At 42.4% G+C, this 19,068-nt stretch overlaps 1 protein-coding gene across 3 annotated transcripts; it reads right to left on the reverse strand.

The window, feature by feature from the left end:
- Positions 1–484: 484 nt before the first annotated feature.
- On the reverse strand, positions 485–17,095 carry LOC109864419 (tRNA-dihydrouridine(20a/20b) synthase [NAD(P)+]-like). Of its 3 annotated transcripts, XM_031797012.1 has the most exons (11): positions 16,756–17,085; positions 16,516–16,637; positions 16,128–16,368; positions 15,761–15,987; positions 13,771–13,876; positions 5,180–5,280; positions 4,876–5,023; positions 4,454–4,589; positions 4,060–4,162; positions 3,703–3,794; positions 485–1,579 (listed from the first exon to the last, which is right to left on the reverse strand). In XM_031797012.1, exons 1-11 carry the CDS (start codon positions 16,839–16,841, stop codon positions 1,544–1,546), a joined length of 1,398 nt encoding a protein of 465 aa, XP_031652872.1. In that variant the 5' UTR covers positions 16,842–17,085; the 3' UTR covers positions 485–1,543. The 3 variants fall into 3 exon arrangements, with proteins under 3 accessions (XP_031652872.1, XP_020307789.1, XP_020307619.1); XM_020452200.2 differs by lacking the exons at positions 15,761–15,987; positions 16,128–16,368; positions 16,516–16,637; positions 16,756–17,085 and adding an exon at positions 14,450–14,566; XM_020452030.2 differs by lacking the exons at positions 485–1,579; positions 3,703–3,794; positions 4,060–4,162; ... (2 more) ...; positions 5,180–5,280; positions 13,771–13,876 and adding an exon at positions 14,842–15,189 and having other exon boundaries at positions 16,756–17,095.
- Positions 17,096–19,068: the final 1,973 nt, after the last annotated feature.

The following is a 19,068-nucleotide window of genomic DNA, read 5'->3' on the forward strand; positions in this document are numbered from 1 at the left end:
AAATTGTATGTATTTAATACATGTTAGAATAAGGCTGTAACATAACGTGGAAAGTGTCAAGGGATCTGACTACTTTCCGAATGCACTGTATGCCGCGTTTACCGTGAATGCAGTCTCCGCTGACGTTGGAATACTGCCTTTATATTTTAATCACACGCGTGCTGAATTTCCACGATACGAATTGAATAGAGTTCGTAATGTACCAAAATATCAGAACAAAAACATCATAGCCAATTCTCAGGTTGAATGAAGTTTGGACCTACATTTAGTGAATAAACACTAAATATTATACAGGTGATTATTTCAATCACTGGGATTCGTGGGCCAAATATATGTTGATTTGGCAAGTGATACCAAGGAACATTTTTTATTGAATCCCTTCTGGGTTTTTTTTTTAAACAAATGAAATGGATGGCATTTCTCACACCCTTAAAACATCTGAATGTATATAGTTGTATTTCTTCGATTAAACAAAGAGAATATCTACAATAATAAAACATTTTTAATATGGGATAACATGTTGGTATGTGGAGACAATTTTTCCAAAGTAAAAAATAACAGATTTAGCCGCAAAAACAACTTTAATAATGAGCCATACTGAAATATTGAAAACAACTTTCTTACTCCAACCAGATTTTTGTACTTGAAAATATATCTACAATCATCTGAAAGGCACTTATTCTGTCAGCGATGCTACTGTTCGCTAGTTTTGGAATGTAATGTACAGTACTGGGGGATGTACAGTACAGTACTGGAGGATGTACAGTACAGTACTGGGGCCCTATAAGAGATAGGGGATGGAGGCTAGAGGAAGATTTGTTGGTCACTTATCAATCCCACTTCAAGTGCTGACCCAGTCTACCCAACCCAAACCCTGGGCTACGACAGTCAATACAGGGAGTCAGGGTGAGAAGAGGAAAGATGAATTTCCCCAGACTTTTCCATTTCACTATCCTTATTACAAAACAGAAAATCATGACCGTGACCCTGTAATATTCACAAACCCTCCACATCTAAGAGGAATGAAGAACATTGATATCAAATATTCAACAACAAAAACGACTCAATATAGCTTCTCTACCCCTATGAACTCAATGCTAATTTTGTTTTACAAAACACATACAACTCAATCTGTAATATGCATTGCTGCTAAGGTAAAAATAAATAAAAGAAGGATGAATGCAATGGTGGTGCTCTTGCGATATACAGGGGGAAAAAACTACATAGCAAGCCCATTACATCAAAAATATATTCACAGTAGACGACCACTGTAATCGGAAGCTTGTACTGCCATCCGTTCTCCAAAAGTCAGCGAATTATAGAAACACTATTTCTAGGCTGGTCTAGTAGCTATTCTATTACAAACGTGCTCAGGTGCTTTCTATCTGAGGTTTGGCGGCTCAGTGAGGCCATGGAGGAGTATTTTGGTGACATCATGCACAGTGCTTCAGTATGTCAAAGGAAAGTGACAGCGTGCCTGACAGTATTTCTGGTTTCTTGGTTCGATCTGTAAACATTCTGACGGTTGTAGTCATAAGCCCGATCAATCATCCTTTTTATCTCCACTCTCTTGAAGATCCTGGAAAAATAAAGAATATATACAGTATATCTGAAGTGGCACAAGTAAATGTGCAATAGTAGTACTAAAGTCAGAGCTGTAGTTTTCTGTCTACATTTGAGCAGGGTAATAATATACAGCTTTGAACAAGGCAGGGTGAGCAGTAATATCAAATATATACAGTGCCTTCCGAAACTATTCCTGATTATTATTATTCTTGATTAATTTCACATTGTTGTGTTACAGCCTGAATTCAAAATGGATTCAATAAATAAAAAATTATCTCCCATCTATACACAATACCCCATAAAGACAAAGTGAAAAAACAGTTTTTTTGCACTATTTGTTGAAAATGAAATACAGAAATATCTGTGGTCATCCTGTCTGGGTTGCCCCCCCCCTTGGGTTGTGCCGTGGCGGAGATCTTTGTGGGCTATACTCAGCCTTGTCTCAGGATGGTAAGTGGTTGAAGATATCCCTCTAGTGGTGTGGGGGCTGTGCTTTGGCAAAGTGGGTGGGGTTATATCCTTCCTGTTTGGCCCTGTCCGGGGGTGTCCTCGGATGGGGCCACAGTGTCTCTTGACCCCTCCTGTCTCAGCCTCCAGTATTTATGCTGCAGTAGTTCATGTGTCAGGGGCTAGGGTCAGTTTGTTATATCTGGAGTACTTCTCCTGTCCTATTCGGTGTCCTGTGTGAATCTAAGTGGGCGTTCTCTAATTCTCTCATTCTCTCTTTCTTTCTCTCTCTCGGAGGACCTGAGCCCTAGGACCATGCCCCAGGACTACCTGACATGATGACTCCTTGCTGTCCCCAGTCCACCTGGCCATGCTGCTGCTCCAGTTTCAACTGTTCTGCCTTATTATTATTCGACCTTGCTGGTCATTTATGAACATTTGAACATCTTGGCCATGTTCTGTTATAATCTCCACCCAGCACAGCCAGAAGAGGACTGGCCACCCCACATATGCTCTCTCTAATTCTCTCTTTCTTTCTCTCTCTCTCGGAGGACCTGAGCCCTAGGACCGTGCCCCAGGACTACCTGACACGATGACTCCTTGCTGTCCCCAGTCCACCTGGCCATGCTGCTGCTCCAGTTTCAACTGTTCTGCCTTATTATTATTCGACCTTGCTGGTCATTTATGAACATTTGAACATCTTGGCCATGTTCTGTTATAATCTCCACCCGGCACAGCCAGAAGAGGACTGGCCACCCCACATATGCTCTCTCTAATTCTCTCTTTCTTTCTCTCTCTCTCGGAGGACCTGAGCCCTAGGACCGTGCCCCAGGACTACCTGACACGATGACTCCTTGCTGTCCCCAGTCCACCTGACTGTGCTGCTGCTCCAGTTTCAACTGTTCTGCCTTATTATTATTCGACCATGCTGGTCATTTATGAACATTTGAACATCTTGGCCATGTTCTGTTATAATCTCCACCCGGCACAGCCAGAAGAGGACTGGCCACCCCACATAGCCTGGTTCCTCTCTAGGTTTCTTCCTAGGTTTTGGCCTTTCTAGGGAGTTTTTCCTAGCCACCGTGCTTCTACACCTGCATTGCTTGCTGTTTGGGGTTTTAGGCTGGGTTTCTGTACAGCACTTTGAGATATCAGCTGATGTACGAAGGGCTATATCAAATAAATACATTTGAATTTGAAAAATTTGAATCTCATTTACATGAGTATTCACACCCCTGAGTCAATACTTTGTAGAAGCACCTTTGGTAGCGATTACAGCTGAGTGTCTTTATGGGTAAATCTAAGAGTTGTCCACACCTGGATTGAGAAGTATTTTCCCCATTATGCTTTTCGAAACTCTTAAAGCTCTGTCAAATTGGTTGTTGATCATTTTCAGGTCTTGCCATAGATAGATTTTCAAGTAGATTTAAGTCAAAACTAACTTGGCCGCTCAGGAACATTCACTATCACTACCCCTGAACTCATTTAGGCTTGCCATAAGAAAGGGGTTGAATACGTCGACTCAAGACATTTCAGCAATTTTCAAAAAACATGATTCCACTTTGACATTATGGGGTAGTGTGTGTTGACCATTGGCGAAATGTAACAACATTTGGATGAAGTCAAGGGGTGTGAATACTTTTGTAGGCTAAGTGTAGATACTGTATGTACGAGCAAGTCTGGGGTTACCTGGTGTTCTTTCAGCAGTCGGTCGTATTCTTTGGTCAGTCCATCGGATTGTTTCTTCATAGCTTCCATCTCGGATTGGGACTTTTCCAAGGCTAGGGAAAACATTAACCACAAAGCATTCCCATTATCATCCAATTACCATGCATATCCTCCAATCAATCTACAAGGTGACATGCTATGGGTCAGAGTGCACATTCTCGAACAGAAATTGAAGCCCATGTTTCTTTTATTGTCATTATAGTCCGATTTCATTTGGGTGGTTATTGTAGTTGTACATTTTCACTTTAATGATATATTATTGGATTTGTAGTTCTATTATTCAGTCTGTCACAAAATGATTGTGTGTTTCTTCCTTACCTTCCTCTGAGCCTTTCAGTTCTCCTCTCAGTTTCTCCATCTCTGACCTCAGTAGCTCGTTTCCCTCCGCTGTGACCTTGTCCCCCTTCCCATACATCAGAGTCTGAAACAAACACAGGTCATGGCGAGGAAGAATAACAAACATGAACCACTTACCACACTTCTCAACCATATGCAGTACCAAAATAACTTTAGTTTATTTTAGTGTGGATGAAGGCCCACATCTCAGAGTAGGAATTCTGATATAGCATCAGTTACGCCTTTTAGATCAAAATGAATACGTTTTCATGGACAAGGGGGGCATTATCCTAGATCAGCGCTCCTCTTCTTTTTGAGACCCTTTTAAATACGGGCTCAGGTGCAGAAAGGGCAGTGATACTGGGTATGACTTCACCTGTTTCAGTAGCTCATTGTCCTCCATGTATTTCTTGGCAGTTTGGTTGGCACACTCTGCCTTGATCTGCAGAGAGGCCGTGGTGCCAGACTCCGTCGCCAGCTGGTTGATCAGAGTGATCACCCGCCTCAGAACTCTGTAGGGAAACAACACACAGATTGTGTTCAATACTTCAGCTGCCACCTGAACTTGTCCTTCCGAACACATTTTTTGTTTTCCGTTGATAAACATTTTGCTACGGTGTGCCATACTGAAAACGACCAGAGTGTTATGGTCATTGTAATGAATTAAGACATCTCTATGACTATGAAGATCCATGCACTGGCTATCTTTTCACCAGTATCCATCCCAATGTGATGACGACACAGCGAGGACTCAGTATGTCGATGGGTGAGTGATGGACAGACCGATCCAGGACTTACAGCCAGAGGAAGAGGGTAAAGCCAGAGATGTAGAGGTTCCTCTGGGCTCTGAACAGCTTCATGTGGAGGTGGTCAAACATGTTGGGATTCAGATTAGCATCCTTGCCGTTTCCCATGCCCGAATACTTCCTCACCTCACGCAAAGCATCTACAGGAGGGCGTGCAGGTGTGGTACGACATCGTTAAACATGGTAAAACATTGAGATTGCAAAAGTATTACATGAGATTGTAAGATCTCTGGTGAGAGATTGTCATTATGATCTGTGAGTAAATTAAAACATGACACTTTTTGACATCAGCTTACCAAGGAAGAGGACTATAAGGATTATGATCATGGCGAGGAAGAATTTATTCCAAAACCTGGCCATTTTGTTCCATATTCTCAGCTGGAAGATACACTGCCATCTGCAAAACAGCACAAAAACATAATGTTGAGACTCAGAACACTGCAACAGCAAGTCAATGTCAAATAAAATAGCACTGGATGCAGCTTAGGACTGTCCCCGACTAAAACAAATCCTAGTAGACCGAAAGTCGTCTGTTCTTTCGAACTAATAGATTTGTCTACATTGTCATACATGTATTTTTTCATATATAGACACGTGTTTTAATAAAATAATCTAAGACGCTTGTTTGACGATTTAAGTGAACTGTTTGATTAAATGAGACACAAATGACTCAAGAGGGAGCAAGAGATCAAGATAATCAGAAGAAAAATAAAACATATTAACCTGACCATCCCCCTCCCGCTGGCTTTCTACTCTCCTGAAGTTGCCGTAGGCTGAACCAATTATAGGATACAGACCTAGAAAGCCTGAGCATATTCAGTAGTCCCATTGTATTACGACCGGTCATAGCTTTAGGCTAAGTCCCGGAAGGTAAGCTAGGCTGGTACCTGCAGGCTGGTACCAGCAGAGGGTAAGTCCCAGGGGGTAAATCCCGAGTGGGGTTGGTTCCCTACTAGACCCGTAAAGGGGGAATGAAAGTCCCAGCCGTGGTGATCGTAAGGCCGCAGAGAGTGTGTATAGACAAATTGTTATGCTTGTGTACTAGTACGGTCGGTTCCGTTAAGGGTAGGTCCCGAGATCCATGAATGACATTATGGTGTAGGGTAGGTTCCGTATAGGATAGGTCCCTAGTGGGGGTATTCCTCTGTGAGATCTGGAAGGGGGATGAAAGTGCCAGCCACAGTGGCAGTGAGGCAGTAGAGTGTATGTGGATAGTGATAAAAAGTTGCCTGTATGTTCTGGAGGAGAGCCTCATCCATGGTTAGAAAATAAATACATATATTAAAATGATGTTTGAACATGATTCGAGTGTATTAGCAGTAGCAATAAGGAGAGGTTGGTTAATGCCCTATTGGGGCAGGGAACCGTGACAGATTATGTGGAAATAGGAAGACAAGTGGGAATAATGTTGGTAATGTGTGTTATCAACAACAGTGATATGAGGCATACCACTGGAATAAGACAGGTCACCAGTATTCTCCAGTAATACATTTGTAGACGCTATTGCATTGGTTCTAATACAAGGTATTAGGTGCCGTGACCAATTAATAGGCACAAATACCATAACTACTCTCCGGGGAAGTGGGTATCGCTACCTTGGGAAATAGTTAATAACAAAGGTGTGTATTAGAGCCAGGAGTGAAGAAATCGATACACTCTGGACACCATCGGGAGAGGCTTCGGAATAATAATTATTGTATTTGCGACCAGCGGCCCCGATTCTCCCTGTAAAGCGGGGCTAGAGGAAGAGCAGTTTAAAAAAGCCAGAGGCGCACAAGCATTCTACCAAATCAGCTCGAATATGGATGAAATAGATTCCACTCTCAAAGCATCATGCTCTAACTCCGCTCATTTCGCAGTTGTGCAAGGGGTTAGTTAATACACTCAGTCACAATGAAAGTCAATAACAGTGGTTTCAATGGCCAAGGTAAGACAAAAAAAACAGGGAGGGAAACGTAGCGAAAAAACATCAAAGTGTAGGGCGATAAGATTCCTATTTTATATGTGGGGCCGTTGGTTATTGGAAGAATACGTGTAGTGTGGTGATGGAGCATACTGCACCGGCTGCATTCAGAGGGAATGCTGCGATGCGAGCGTTTGCATTTTATTTATTTTTTACAAAAGAACAAGCAGCGAACATTCTTGAAGAGAGCAGGGCAGGAAACTCTCACAAAATGGTGTACGGCCTTGGTTCGATCGAGTGGTTCATAGATATGGCAGTTTCTATGTGAAGGGAGACGTTGGAGGCCACGTCTCACGCAACTTTCTAATAGATGCCTGGGATCAAATATCGCTGATTCCTTACAATAAGAAATATGCTACATTTACGACAGGGAAAAGCGTTACATTGAGCAAAGTAACAGGGGCAGCATCGAAAGCGATATGATTACTACCTGTCTTTAAACATAGGACCAGTAACGAAGACCTGGATAACTTTACATTGGAGGAAGTGGAGACGATTTTGGGGTCGGATAATCCTTGCGAGAATTAAAGACAATGTCTAAAAAAAGAATGATGAAATAGATTTATAGAATGGATGAAAGGGGGGAGGGGTCACGAGAAATTAGAGTTGGGGTTACCAAACCTAAAATGAACTTTTAAAATGTTTGTTCGGGTGGTGCGGTGGTTCTGGAAAATCATGGGGAAAAGAGACCAGTCATATACGTGAGTAAATGGTTAGACTCAGTGGCCAGATAAAAGTCACCGTGTCTATGGGTAGTATATGCTAAATAAAGGGTACATACACGTTGGGGTGGATTAAAACAAACGCTTAATGATTGGAGGGAGGACAGTGGACTTTGTAATTGAAACTTTTAGGTTGCTGATTAAGATGTAGCATAGGGAACGCTAAAGAAATGTACACGCTCTCCTCCAGGAGAGGATGGGGTGTCATTATCTCACTCTTTGCAATGTTCCCAAAACTGTGGTCTTGGGAGAGCAGTTAGTGAAATTCTGCAGTTTTATAAGTATAAAGACATCTGGATTAGGCCGTAAATGGAGCTTCCAGATAAGGAATGCCTGAACATTTGTGTGTTTTTGTCCTATGGTTTATCACACGCACGCACACCAGTTATGAATAATTGTTATTGGTGTTAATTCCATGTTTGATTTATTGTGTGGGGTCTTTTCAATTTGGTTTTAAACTGGGCACGCAGAATTATGGACATGTTTGAGATGTTTTAAATGGATGGTGATACAGTGTTTTAAATGGATGGCCACTACCATAAAGGCCTGATTGGTGGAGTGCTGCAGAGATGGTTGTCCTTCTGGAAGTTTCTCCCTTCTCCACAAAGGAACTCTAGAGCTCGGTCAGAGGGATCATTGGGTTCTTGGTTACCTCACTGACCACGGCCCCCCTCCCCCAATTGCTCAGTTTGGGGGGGGGGGGGGGCGGTCACCTCTAGGAAGAGTATAGGTGGTTCCAAACTTATTCCATTTAAGAATGATGGAGGCCGCTGTGTTCTTGGAACCTTCAATACTGCTGAATTATTTTGGTACCCTTCCCCAGAACTGTGCCTCAACACAATTTGGTCTCGGAGCTCTACGGACAATTCCTTCGACTTCATGGCTTGGTTTTTGCTCTGACATGTACTGTCAAGTGTGGGACCTTATATAGACTGGTGTGTGAATTTACCACAGGTAGACACCAATCAAGTTGTAGAAACATCTCAAGGATGATCATTGGAAACAGAATGCAGCTGCAGCTCAATTTCAAGTCTCATAGCAAAGGGTCTGAAAACGTATGTAAATAAGGTATGTTTTTTTCATTTTGAATTCATTTTCAAAAATGTCTAAAAACTTGTTTTCGCGGTGTCATTATGGGGTACTGGGTGTAGACTGCTGATGCTTTTTATTTTATTTAATACATTTTAGAATAATAAGGCTGTAACGTATCAAAATATGGAAAAAGTCAAGGAATCAGAATGCACGCACGCACACACATATATAAACTCGGCAAAAAAACAAACGTCCCCTTTTCAGGACCCTGTCTTTCAAAGATAACTTGTAAAAATCCAAATAACTTCACAGATCCTCATTGTAAAGGGTTTAAACACTGTTTCCCATGCTTGTTCAATGAGCCATAAACAATTAATGAACATTAGGTCACTAAAGAGGCCTTTCTACTGAAAAACACCAAAAGAAAGATGCCCAGGGTCCCTGCTCAATTGCTTGAACATGCCTTAGTCATGCTGCAAGGAGGCATGATGAGGACTGCATGTGGCCAGGGCAATAAATTGCAATGTCTGTACTGTGAGACGCCTAAGACAGCGCTACAGGAAGACAGGACGGACAGCTGATCGTCCTCGCAGTGGCAGACCATGTGTAACGACACCTGCACAGGATCGGTACATCTGAACATCACACCTGCGGTACAGGTACAGGATGGCAACAACAACTGCCCGAGTTACACCAGGAACACACAATCCCTCCATTAGTGCTCCGACTGTCCGCAATAGGCTGAGAGAGGCTGGACCGAGGCCTTGTAGGCCTGTTGTAAGGCAGGTCCTCGCCAGACATCACCGGAAACAACGTCGCCTATGGGCACAAACCCACCGTCACTGGCCCAGGCAGGACTGGCAAAAAGTTATCTTCACTGACGAGTCGCGGTTTTGTCTCAGCAGGGGTGATGGTCGGATTCGCATTTATCGTCGAAAGAATGAGCGTTACACCGAGGCCTGTACTCTGGAGCGGGATCAATTTGAAGGTGGAGGGTCCGTCATGGTTTGGGGCAGTGTGTCACAGCATCATCGGACTGAGCTTGTTGTCATTGCAGGCAATCTCAACGCTGTGCGTTACAGGGAAGACATCCTCCTCCCTCATGTGGTACCCTTCCTGCAGGCTCATCCTGACACGACCCTCCAGCATGACAATACCACCAGCCATGCTCGTTCTGTGCTTGATTTCCTGCAACACAGGAATGTCAGTGTTCTGCCATGTCCAGCGAAGAGCCCAAATCTCAATCCCATTGAGCAGGTCTGGGACCTGTTGGATCGGAGGGCTAAGGCCACCCCCCCCCCCCTTCCCTTTTCACACATTACAGTGTCATGACTCCTGTGAGGATCCGAAGGATCAGGTTACAGTGGGTCCGCTCTACAGAGGGGGAGAGGGGTGAAGTTGGCCGTTTTATGATGGTCATAAATACCTTACAGAAACTCGCTCTTCCTTGTCATGCAATATTGAGGGAAAGAAAACTCTGTGGAACAAAGGGAGTCCTCCCGCCAAAAACTACAACATCAACAGATTGGGGAATTAAACAATATTTATCTTTGTCCAAACGGTTGGAATGATCCGTGGGCACTTAAATAACAATTATGTTAGATCAGTTGTGTTTTGGGATCCCATGAAGGACAGTATAACAACATAACTGTGTCTCTGAATGTGTATATTTTCCAGTGACCAGGGTCACACACAAATGTTGGGAAACTGATATGATTAAATATGAAACTATTTGTGAGAAGATGTAAATAGCACTCGTGACAAAATTTACATTTAGTCAAGAAAACGCAGGGACCCATGTTGAAATGGCTTCTACTCTAAAGACCAGAGAGCATGGAGCTGGTTAAGAAAACTACAAGACTACACATTCACAGTCTGCAGCTGTATATGTAAAATAGTCTAGTAAAGTCGACCAAAGACAAGAGAACACTTCCATATCGAACTACCGATTGGTCCTCTGAAAGATCCATTCTGGAGAACATTTCCCTATCAACAACCATTGGTACATCTGACGTATCCATTATAACAGAGCTACAACTACGAAAGACTGATCTCTGGTGGACAAACCAGAGACTTTCTGTCGCTGACTCTCCAGCAGATGGACCAGCGATTTCAACAGAGAAACAACATGACATAGTCGTAAATATATCAATTGCACTTTCTTTCGAAAGAGTGGGTGTTCATGTGCAAAGTATTAGCATTTCAATGAGCCTAATTATCAGCTGTGTGTACGATAGTGAAGTCTTATGTCCTGCTCTTTCTTACATGCCCTCCCCTTTCATTTTGTGTAACAAGCCGTCATATCGGTTTAGTCCACTAAGGACTTCTCATTGCATTATGTAGCACTCAATGTGTAACCTATCCTGTGTGTGTTTATGTAATTCTGTGTGATTATTTAGTTAGTTGGTAAATAAATTACGTCAATTTGTATATCGCTGACTCGTCATTTATGCTAGGGTTTGTGCAGATATCCAAGAGTTTGCAACATTCAGAATATGACTGAGGTAATAATAGATTAATAAGTGACTGTAATCGATAAGAAAATATCTGGAGAGAGTTACATTCGGGAAATAGTAACTCTTCAACAACATTTTCCGTGGTGCCCCGACTTCCTAGTTAATTCATCTTTACATGATTGGTTTAATCACGTAATAATTACACAGAGAATTGATTTGATAATATAACAGTCTAATGATAGCCCAAAGACACTACCTTATTCTAAAATGGATTAAAATTGATTAAATACTCCACCCCTAATCAATCTACACACAATACCCTAAAAAACTAAGCCAAAACAGGTTTAGGTCTTTTTGCAAATATATAAAAAATAAAACAGAAATACCTAATTAACATAAAGCATTTAGACCTTTTGCTATGAGAGATGAGATGTTTCTACAACTTGGAGTCCACCTGTAGTAAATTCAATTGATTGGACGGGATTTGGAAAGGCACACACCGGTCTATACAAAGTCCCACAGTTGACAGTACATGTCAGAGTAAAAACCGAGCCATGAGGTCAAAGAAATTGTCCGTAGAGCTCCAAGAGTGTCAAGGAACAATTCTGGGGAAGTGTACCACAAAATTTCAGCAGCATTGAGGGTCCCCAAGAACACCGTGGCCTCCATCATTCTTAAATGGAAGCAGTTTGAAACCACCAAGACTTTCCTAGAGCTGGCCGTCTGGCCAAACTGAGCCATCGGGGGAGAAGGGCCTTGGTCAGCGAGGTGACCAAGACCACGGTGATTACTCAGACAGAGCTCTAGAGTTCCTCTGTGGAGATGGGAGAACCTTCCAGAAGGACAACCATCTCGGCAGCATTCCACCAATCAGGCCTTTATGGTAGTGGCCAGACAGCCACTCCTCAGTAAAAAAGGCACGACAGCCCACTTGGAGTTTGCCAAAAGGCACTTAAAGGACTCTCTGACCATGAGAAACAAGATCCTCTGGTCTGATGAAACCAAGATTGAACTCGAGCCTGAATGCCAAGCGTCACATCTGGAAGAAACCTGGCACCATCCCTACGGTGAAGCATGGTGGTGGCAGCATCATGCTGTGGGGATGTTTTTCAGCGGCAGGGACTGGGAGACTAGTCAGGATCGAGGGAAAGATGAACGGAGCAAAGTACAGAAAGATCCTTGATGAAAAACTGCTTCAGCGTGCTCAGAACCTCAGACTGGAGCAAAGGTTAATCTTCCAAAAGGACAACGACCCTAAGCACACAGCCAAAACAACACCGGAGTGGCTTCGTTGACAAGTCTCCGAATGTCCTTGAGTTGCCCAGTCAGCCCCCGGACTTAGCTGTGCAATAGCTGTGCAGCGACGCTTCCATCCAACCTGACAGAGGTTGAGAGGATCTGCAGAAAAGAATGGGAGAAACGTTGTTTCTATGGAAGGTATAGCTAAGCCCAGAGGCATATATTAAGAAATAAATTACTCTGGCTAATCCTAATCAGACCTGCCTGTTTTCACAGATGAAGTAAAATGATGCAAATGACTTCGCTCGTGAAACGTGTCCCTCAAATGACATAACTGTAATAACAGTGTGAGTGCACTGGACAGAACCTTGTGCTATTTAATGCATGGAACTAGCACTCCCAAGTCAAAAAGTAATGTGCATTCCACAGGTTTATAAATGAGTCATCTAAAATAATAATCAAGATTATGAAAGGTTTTGCAGCACAGCTGAGAGTTATTGAAGGCACACAAGTGTGCTGCGGCACTTCGGTTGGGAACCACTGGCCTAGATGTCTATGACTCATTCACATTTGGTCTGGTCCGGACTGACCATATTTGAACTTGTTCAGGGTCATTAGAAAATTCCCCAGCATGCTATGCAAGTATTTGTTTTTACATTTTGGCCATTCAGCAGACGCTCCTATCCAGAGCAACTTATATGCTGACCAAACTGGATGCCTGAGCACGTTGATTTTGTTCACACGCACCAGAAGATCAGTAAACACAGGTAGAAATATCAAAAACAAACTCTGAACCAATTATATTCATTTGGTGACAAGTCAAAAAGCATTAAACATTTATGGCAATTTTGTTAGCTAGCTTGCTGTTGCTAGCTAATTTGTCCTGGGATATAGACATTGGGTTGTTATTTTACATGAAATGCACAAGGACCACTACTCCGACAATTAATCCACAGATAAAACGGTGAACCAAATGAGTTTCTCATCTCTCCTCCTTCCTTCAGGCTTCTTTTTCTTCTTTGGACTTTATATGGCGGTTGGCAACCAATTTTACGGAGCATTACTACAAACGACTGGAGTGAGGATTTGTGCTTGTTTAAATCTGTTAAATCTCTTGCTCACCTTGAGGGAGAGGTCGTTGTCCTGGCAGTCTCTGACCTCATCCCTATAGGCGGTCTCATTACTGTTGGTGATCAGGCTACCCCCGTCATGTAGTCTGCAAACTTAATGATGGTGTTGAGTCATGCATTGCCACGCAGTTGTGGGTGAACAGGGAGTACTGGAGAGGACTAGCCACACACCCCTGAGGGGCCCCCATGTTGAGGGTCAGTGTGATATGTTGTTGCATATGTTGTTCAGAACTGAAAATTAACCTGACCTCAATGTCTGGAAAATATGTATTTTCGACATGATTTCAACTTAATTTTGCTTACTGGCTTGTTGCAGTATCAGGACTGCCTAGGGCTCATTCCTACCTGGTGGCTGAGATGAAGGGTAGACAGAGGATAAGGAGTACACCTATTTCCACATAGAGGAAGAGGGCAACTGCAGTCCATTGCAAAGTCATCTCTAAAAAATAGTCTGTAAAAGATTAAACATTTTAAGCAACAGAGGTCCTTTTCCCAGTCTGGCAGTAGGTTATTTTGCCAGAATGGAAACGGACTGGTTTAATAGTTGATGTCAACAACAGAAACAATTAACTGGCTACGTAGCTAGCTAGTTTCCTATGGATATATTTCAGCTAACTGTGAAAACACCAATGCAAATGTATTGCGAACAGTGCTGTTCCTGTTTCAGTGATAAGCCTCTTATCCTAGCTAGATACGTAATGTTACAAAGTTCACATGCTTGGTAAATAACAGCCAGTAGTACTAAATGTATGCTGTTTCATTCAGTGTGTAACATACGTCCTTATATCATATAAATAGTAGCTGTGCCTCATAGAAATAGAAGCTAGCTATACATTGCTAAAGACTTTGCCTCATGCAGTCACATCTGCCAGGTACTATAGCTGGCAATATTTTTCCAAGGCAGGACACGATAGCTATCTAGCTAACTGGTACTAGTTAACGTTAGCACTTTTGTGAAATACACAGTAACTACACATATGATCAAGTTCAATATCGTAATAATTATGCAAAGTATGTAACTTACTCTGCGGCACCCGAACAAAGAAACCGGAGGTTGAAAAGAGAAAAGCAAACTTTGGAGACAGTTGTTTCACTCCTCCTTTTTCGTCTCATTGGAATGACGTCATACATAACCTTTTACAGTAGCTGTTCGTTTACGGTTTTATCCTCTACTGAGAACCAATAAGGTTCTGCCATATATTGTTAATACCATACTGTACACATCATGGAAATGACAAATATGTTGAAATTCGGTGTAATGTGTTTGGTTTTGTTTGTACCTTTTGACCATTTCTGACTGGACATGTTGAAGTGAATCTGATTTTATTGCAGCTTCACACACTGCACTCTGATTTTTTAAAAAGTGTTCACACACTGCACTCCTCTATCAGAATGAGATGAAGAAAAAAAAGGTAATATAGTAAATAAAAGCTTTTATTCCATTGGAAATATGATTAATAACATACAATAAATTATACCCAGCCAGTGTTTATGATAGGCCTACTGTCTGTGTGTCTGGGGATCCATATGTGTTGTGGAGGTAGTCTATGACTGCGGCGGTGCTTTGCAGGGAGTTGAACACCTTCCTCTCGGGCTGGGAGCTGACCCTCTCCAGCATGTAAATGAGGTGCTGGTGGAAGCAGGTGAAGGGGGTCCCCTGGTTCGTGGCGAGGTCCACCCAGTCCCACACACACTCAAGAGGGGTCTCGTTGTAGCCAGCGAACATGGCCGGGTTGGACAACAGCCCCCGGGCTGCCATCACACCTACAGGACAGGGCACGTGGGGTGGGAAGTGTCTTGAGTGAGCCATTTAACAATAAAGATCCTGTATTGATATATTCCACCTTTCTCAAATTATTTCTGTGAATGGAACCTCTAGCTACCCATTTATGTACTTACAATTAATATATGTTAAGATGGCACAATAAACAGAAAATGATTTCCCTGGAGGGAATGAGAGGTTACAGAATAAATGCAGATGAAAAGCAGATAAAGTGTTTATGATAACGAGTAAACAGTGGGCTATGCAGTTCTTTGAAAATAAACCATGATAGTGGCTCCCCCCCAGAAACCCCCCATGTTGTGATATATTTTCATTGTGGATCACTTTGGCCTATATAAGGGGATTTAATATGAAGTTTAGAGTGTCTTTCCCATGGAAATAACTACACATGTGTAGTTACTAAGGATCTGTCTCATATGACACCCTATTCCCATACTGAGTGCACTATTTTTGACCAGAGTCCCGTGTGACTGCCTTTGGAGTCTCTGGTCACAAGTAGTGCACAATATTGGGAATAAAGAATCAATTGTGATTTGCACAAATTGAACTGACCATCAACTCCAGTGAGCTGGTGAGTGGTCTCCACATCTCGGAGGGTCTTTATGTCTCCGTTGGCGACGACAGGGACTGACAGGCTGTCCTTGATGGTCTTGATGGCGTCAAAGTGGACCGGCTGGTGGCGCTCCTCTGCGGTTCGACCATGGACCGTTATCCAGGACACCCCTGCCGCCTCTGCCTTCTGACACAGGTCCACCGTACGTCGCAGGTCCTTGTGAATTCTGAGAAAAGAGAGAGGAAACAACAACTACAAAAGGAACTTCATGACACTTAGGTTATTTGTTAAATAAAGCTTTAACAAGCTCTTTTGTCATTGAAGTAAAAGTTAAACAATTATATTTGGTGATTTGATCACTCTTACCGTATTTTGATGGAGGCTGTGTAGTTAGGATTGTCCACTTGGTTCCTGACATGTCGAACCATGTCTTTGACCAGCTCAGGTTTGTTGATAAGGCATGCCCCGTAGCCATCTGACATGGCCCACCGCTGGGGACAGCCACAGTTGAGGTCCACTCCATCAGAGAAGGGTGCGACCACACAGGCTGCATCAGCCAGGGTCTGGGCATCACTAGCAGCAAACTGCACGATCAGAGGACGGTCAGCTGATGGGAGAGACAGAGAGCATTGAAGTTGGATTTAATTGACACCAAATTGACAGTCTCCACACATCAATGACAACAGACACCAAACCCCTATAGTTTGAGAGGCATCTAATATTTCCTTGAAGAAAAAAAGTGATCCCATATTACCTTCATTAGTTGTAAATTCACTGTCTCTGGCTTTGACAGAACGCATAAAGTCAGGAGCAACTATCATTGGAGTGAAGCAAATGTCACAGTCAAATTTCCTCACCAGTGACCTGAATGCCAACCTGGAAAAGTTTAAGAAAAAAAAACGACGAGTTATAGCTATTGCTCAACCTATTTCAGCTATCTGCACAAAACCGCTGAACAAGTCATTGAAAATGTACGAATATCAGATAATCTTACTTTGAATACCGGACCATAGGAGCACAGATTTTCAGAACTTTCCCTTCCTCAAACAAGTCCATCATGTTGGTGGTCGTCATTTTCATAGACCGTACAGTACGTTTTAATCACTAAAGTGAGCTAGTCAGTTAGCTAGCTAGCTAGCTAGATTGGCATGGCAATGCTCTTCTTTCCACAGTCGAAACTGTTTGTTGCATGCAGTTTATGACATATTCTAACGTTGGTGTGACTAGATAACGTTCATATTTAATGTAATTAAGCTAGCTAGCTAGCTAAAGATGACAAACACCCGAATGCAAACAATAACACGCGGTATGTTAGTGGGCGTGTCCTCCGAACAACCTTTCATGTTTTACCTTTGAACCTAAAAAGGATTTAAATATTTTTATTTTTGGATTTATTTGATAAGTAACGTTATAACAATGCACGTTGATACAAATACAGATCATTTGATATTTTATTAAGAATAATAAAATGTTTGGTTTGGTTCATTTCATGTCGCTGTAATTCTACGTCATCGTGTGATGAAGTGGCGAACAAGGAGGGTAGGAGAGAAGCAGCAACGAATTCACTGCTAAGTGATGGTAAAATGTTATATTTTAACATTTATTTTAAGTACTTTTCTGTCAGTCAGCTTTACTTCACGTAGGTGTATGTTTTGTTTTATTTAACTAGGTGTATCAGCCACGTAGTCGTTTAGGAATGAGAGCTACCGAGTTGACTGTGCAGTCCATCATTGACAACTTACAGCAAGGCACCGTAATCGCTTCTGTTTGCAATACTTTTCTTTGCTTGTGATAAAATAAAATAAAAGTGTCTTTGGAAATACGTTTGGAGTGGTATGTGTGTGGCCAAATTGTTGCTTTACCATGGGTAAGAAATAATCCAGGAAGTGATTTAGCTAGCTAATCTATTTCTCCTATTTATCAATCTCTTCTCTGGAATGCTATGCTGATTTTCTCACAGAGGACTTTGACGTGAAGACGGTACACAGCCCAGGCCATCCACCATGCTGTCATCTTAGAACAGCTGGCCAAGCTGGCTCAGTGTATCAGTCAGCTGGACAAGGAGCTCCACAGCCAGGTATACCTGTCACCTAAAACTGTATCTCATTCATGTGAGACCTTTAGCCCTGTATCTTTATCTATTAGTTTAACCAGACAGTTTGTTCTATACTGATGGCTGGTATGTATACATTTTCTGTAGGAAAGACACTTTTCCTTCAGGTGTTGAATGACTTACTGACTGGTAAATATTTATCCTGTCAGGTGGTAGCCAGGCACGAGGAGCTACTTGCTCAAGCTACTGGGATTGAGTCTTTGGAAGGTAATACACCTTTAGCTCATATTTGTTTTTGTCATCGTGGCACTTCGGACTTGCTGGAACAGGGGTTCTCAAAGTGGGGTCTGCGGACCCCTCTGGGCTTTTGGCCAAGAGAGCCATGGCCAAAAGCCATGGATCCCTGTGTAATACAATACAAGTACAGTGGATACAATGTAATATTGTGCATCTAAAATGTATCTTATTAACCCTGAACAACATGGGCCTGGGAGGCTCACAGGGATATTGGTATCCACAGTACTCCACCAATTGATCACGCTCTCCACAGCCGATGTGAGTAAGGCCTTTAAACAGGTCAACATTCGCAAGGCTGCAGAGTCAGACGGATTACCAGGACGTGTACTACGAGCATGTGCTGACCAACTGGCAAGTGTCTTCACTGACATTTTCAACCTCTCCCTGTCTGAGTCTGTAATTCCAACATGTTTCAAGCAGACCACCATAGTCCCTGAAAGATGATTGGAATCTGTGTGGGTAGCTGGACAGGTAGGATGACTGGCAATAGTGAAGGTGAACAGATGGTCAGGTGACAGAGGAATGGATGAGACTGAGGCAGGAATTCCTTTAACCGCAAAGCGGTATATGTACTGGTTAGTTTGTCTGTGCTGTATAACAAAAGAAACAGAATAACATGTACCCAATAAAAATTCGAATCAGAAAGTCAAATGATAACTATCATTGTCATTATTAACAGAATAATTCAGCAATAAGGTTCCATAGGAATTCAATATGAAGCAGAATGGAGTCATTTATGATCATAACCATGTTAACCATCATGTTAATCCAGAGAAGGATTAATGCAAATAAATTGTTCATTTATACAATCTAGAATTGATGTATATTAGCTTTAAAGCACTAACAACAAAAAATCTCTGTGCCCCATGACAAAATGTGTAGAATTGCAGGAAATTAGCCAAGAGGCGGCCCTTTTTAAATATTATTTTCTCACTGCAGACGTCACGGTAAATCTCC

Source organism: Oncorhynchus kisutch, linkage group LG19, assembly GCF_002021735.2.
Source record: "Oncorhynchus kisutch isolate 150728-3 linkage group LG19, Okis_V2, whole genome shotgun sequence".
Taxonomy (NCBI): domain Eukaryota; kingdom Metazoa; phylum Chordata; class Actinopteri; order Salmoniformes; family Salmonidae; genus Oncorhynchus; species Oncorhynchus kisutch.

Excerpts from the sequence above, each read along its gene's own strand:
- LOC109864419 (XM_031797012.1), bottom strand. The coding sequence starts at position 16,841 with ATGAAAATGACGACCACCAACATGATGGACTTGTTTGAGGAAGGGAAA. Across the intron at positions 13,877-15,760 it reads CCAGCTCACTGGAGTTGATG|ACTATTTTTTAGAGATGACT; the intron begins GTCAGTTCAATT and ends AATCTTTTACAG. Across the intron at positions 5,024-5,179 it reads CCTTATAGTCCTCTTCCTTG|ATGCTTTGCGTGAGGTGAGG; the intron begins GTAAGCTGATGT and ends GCCCTCCTGTAG.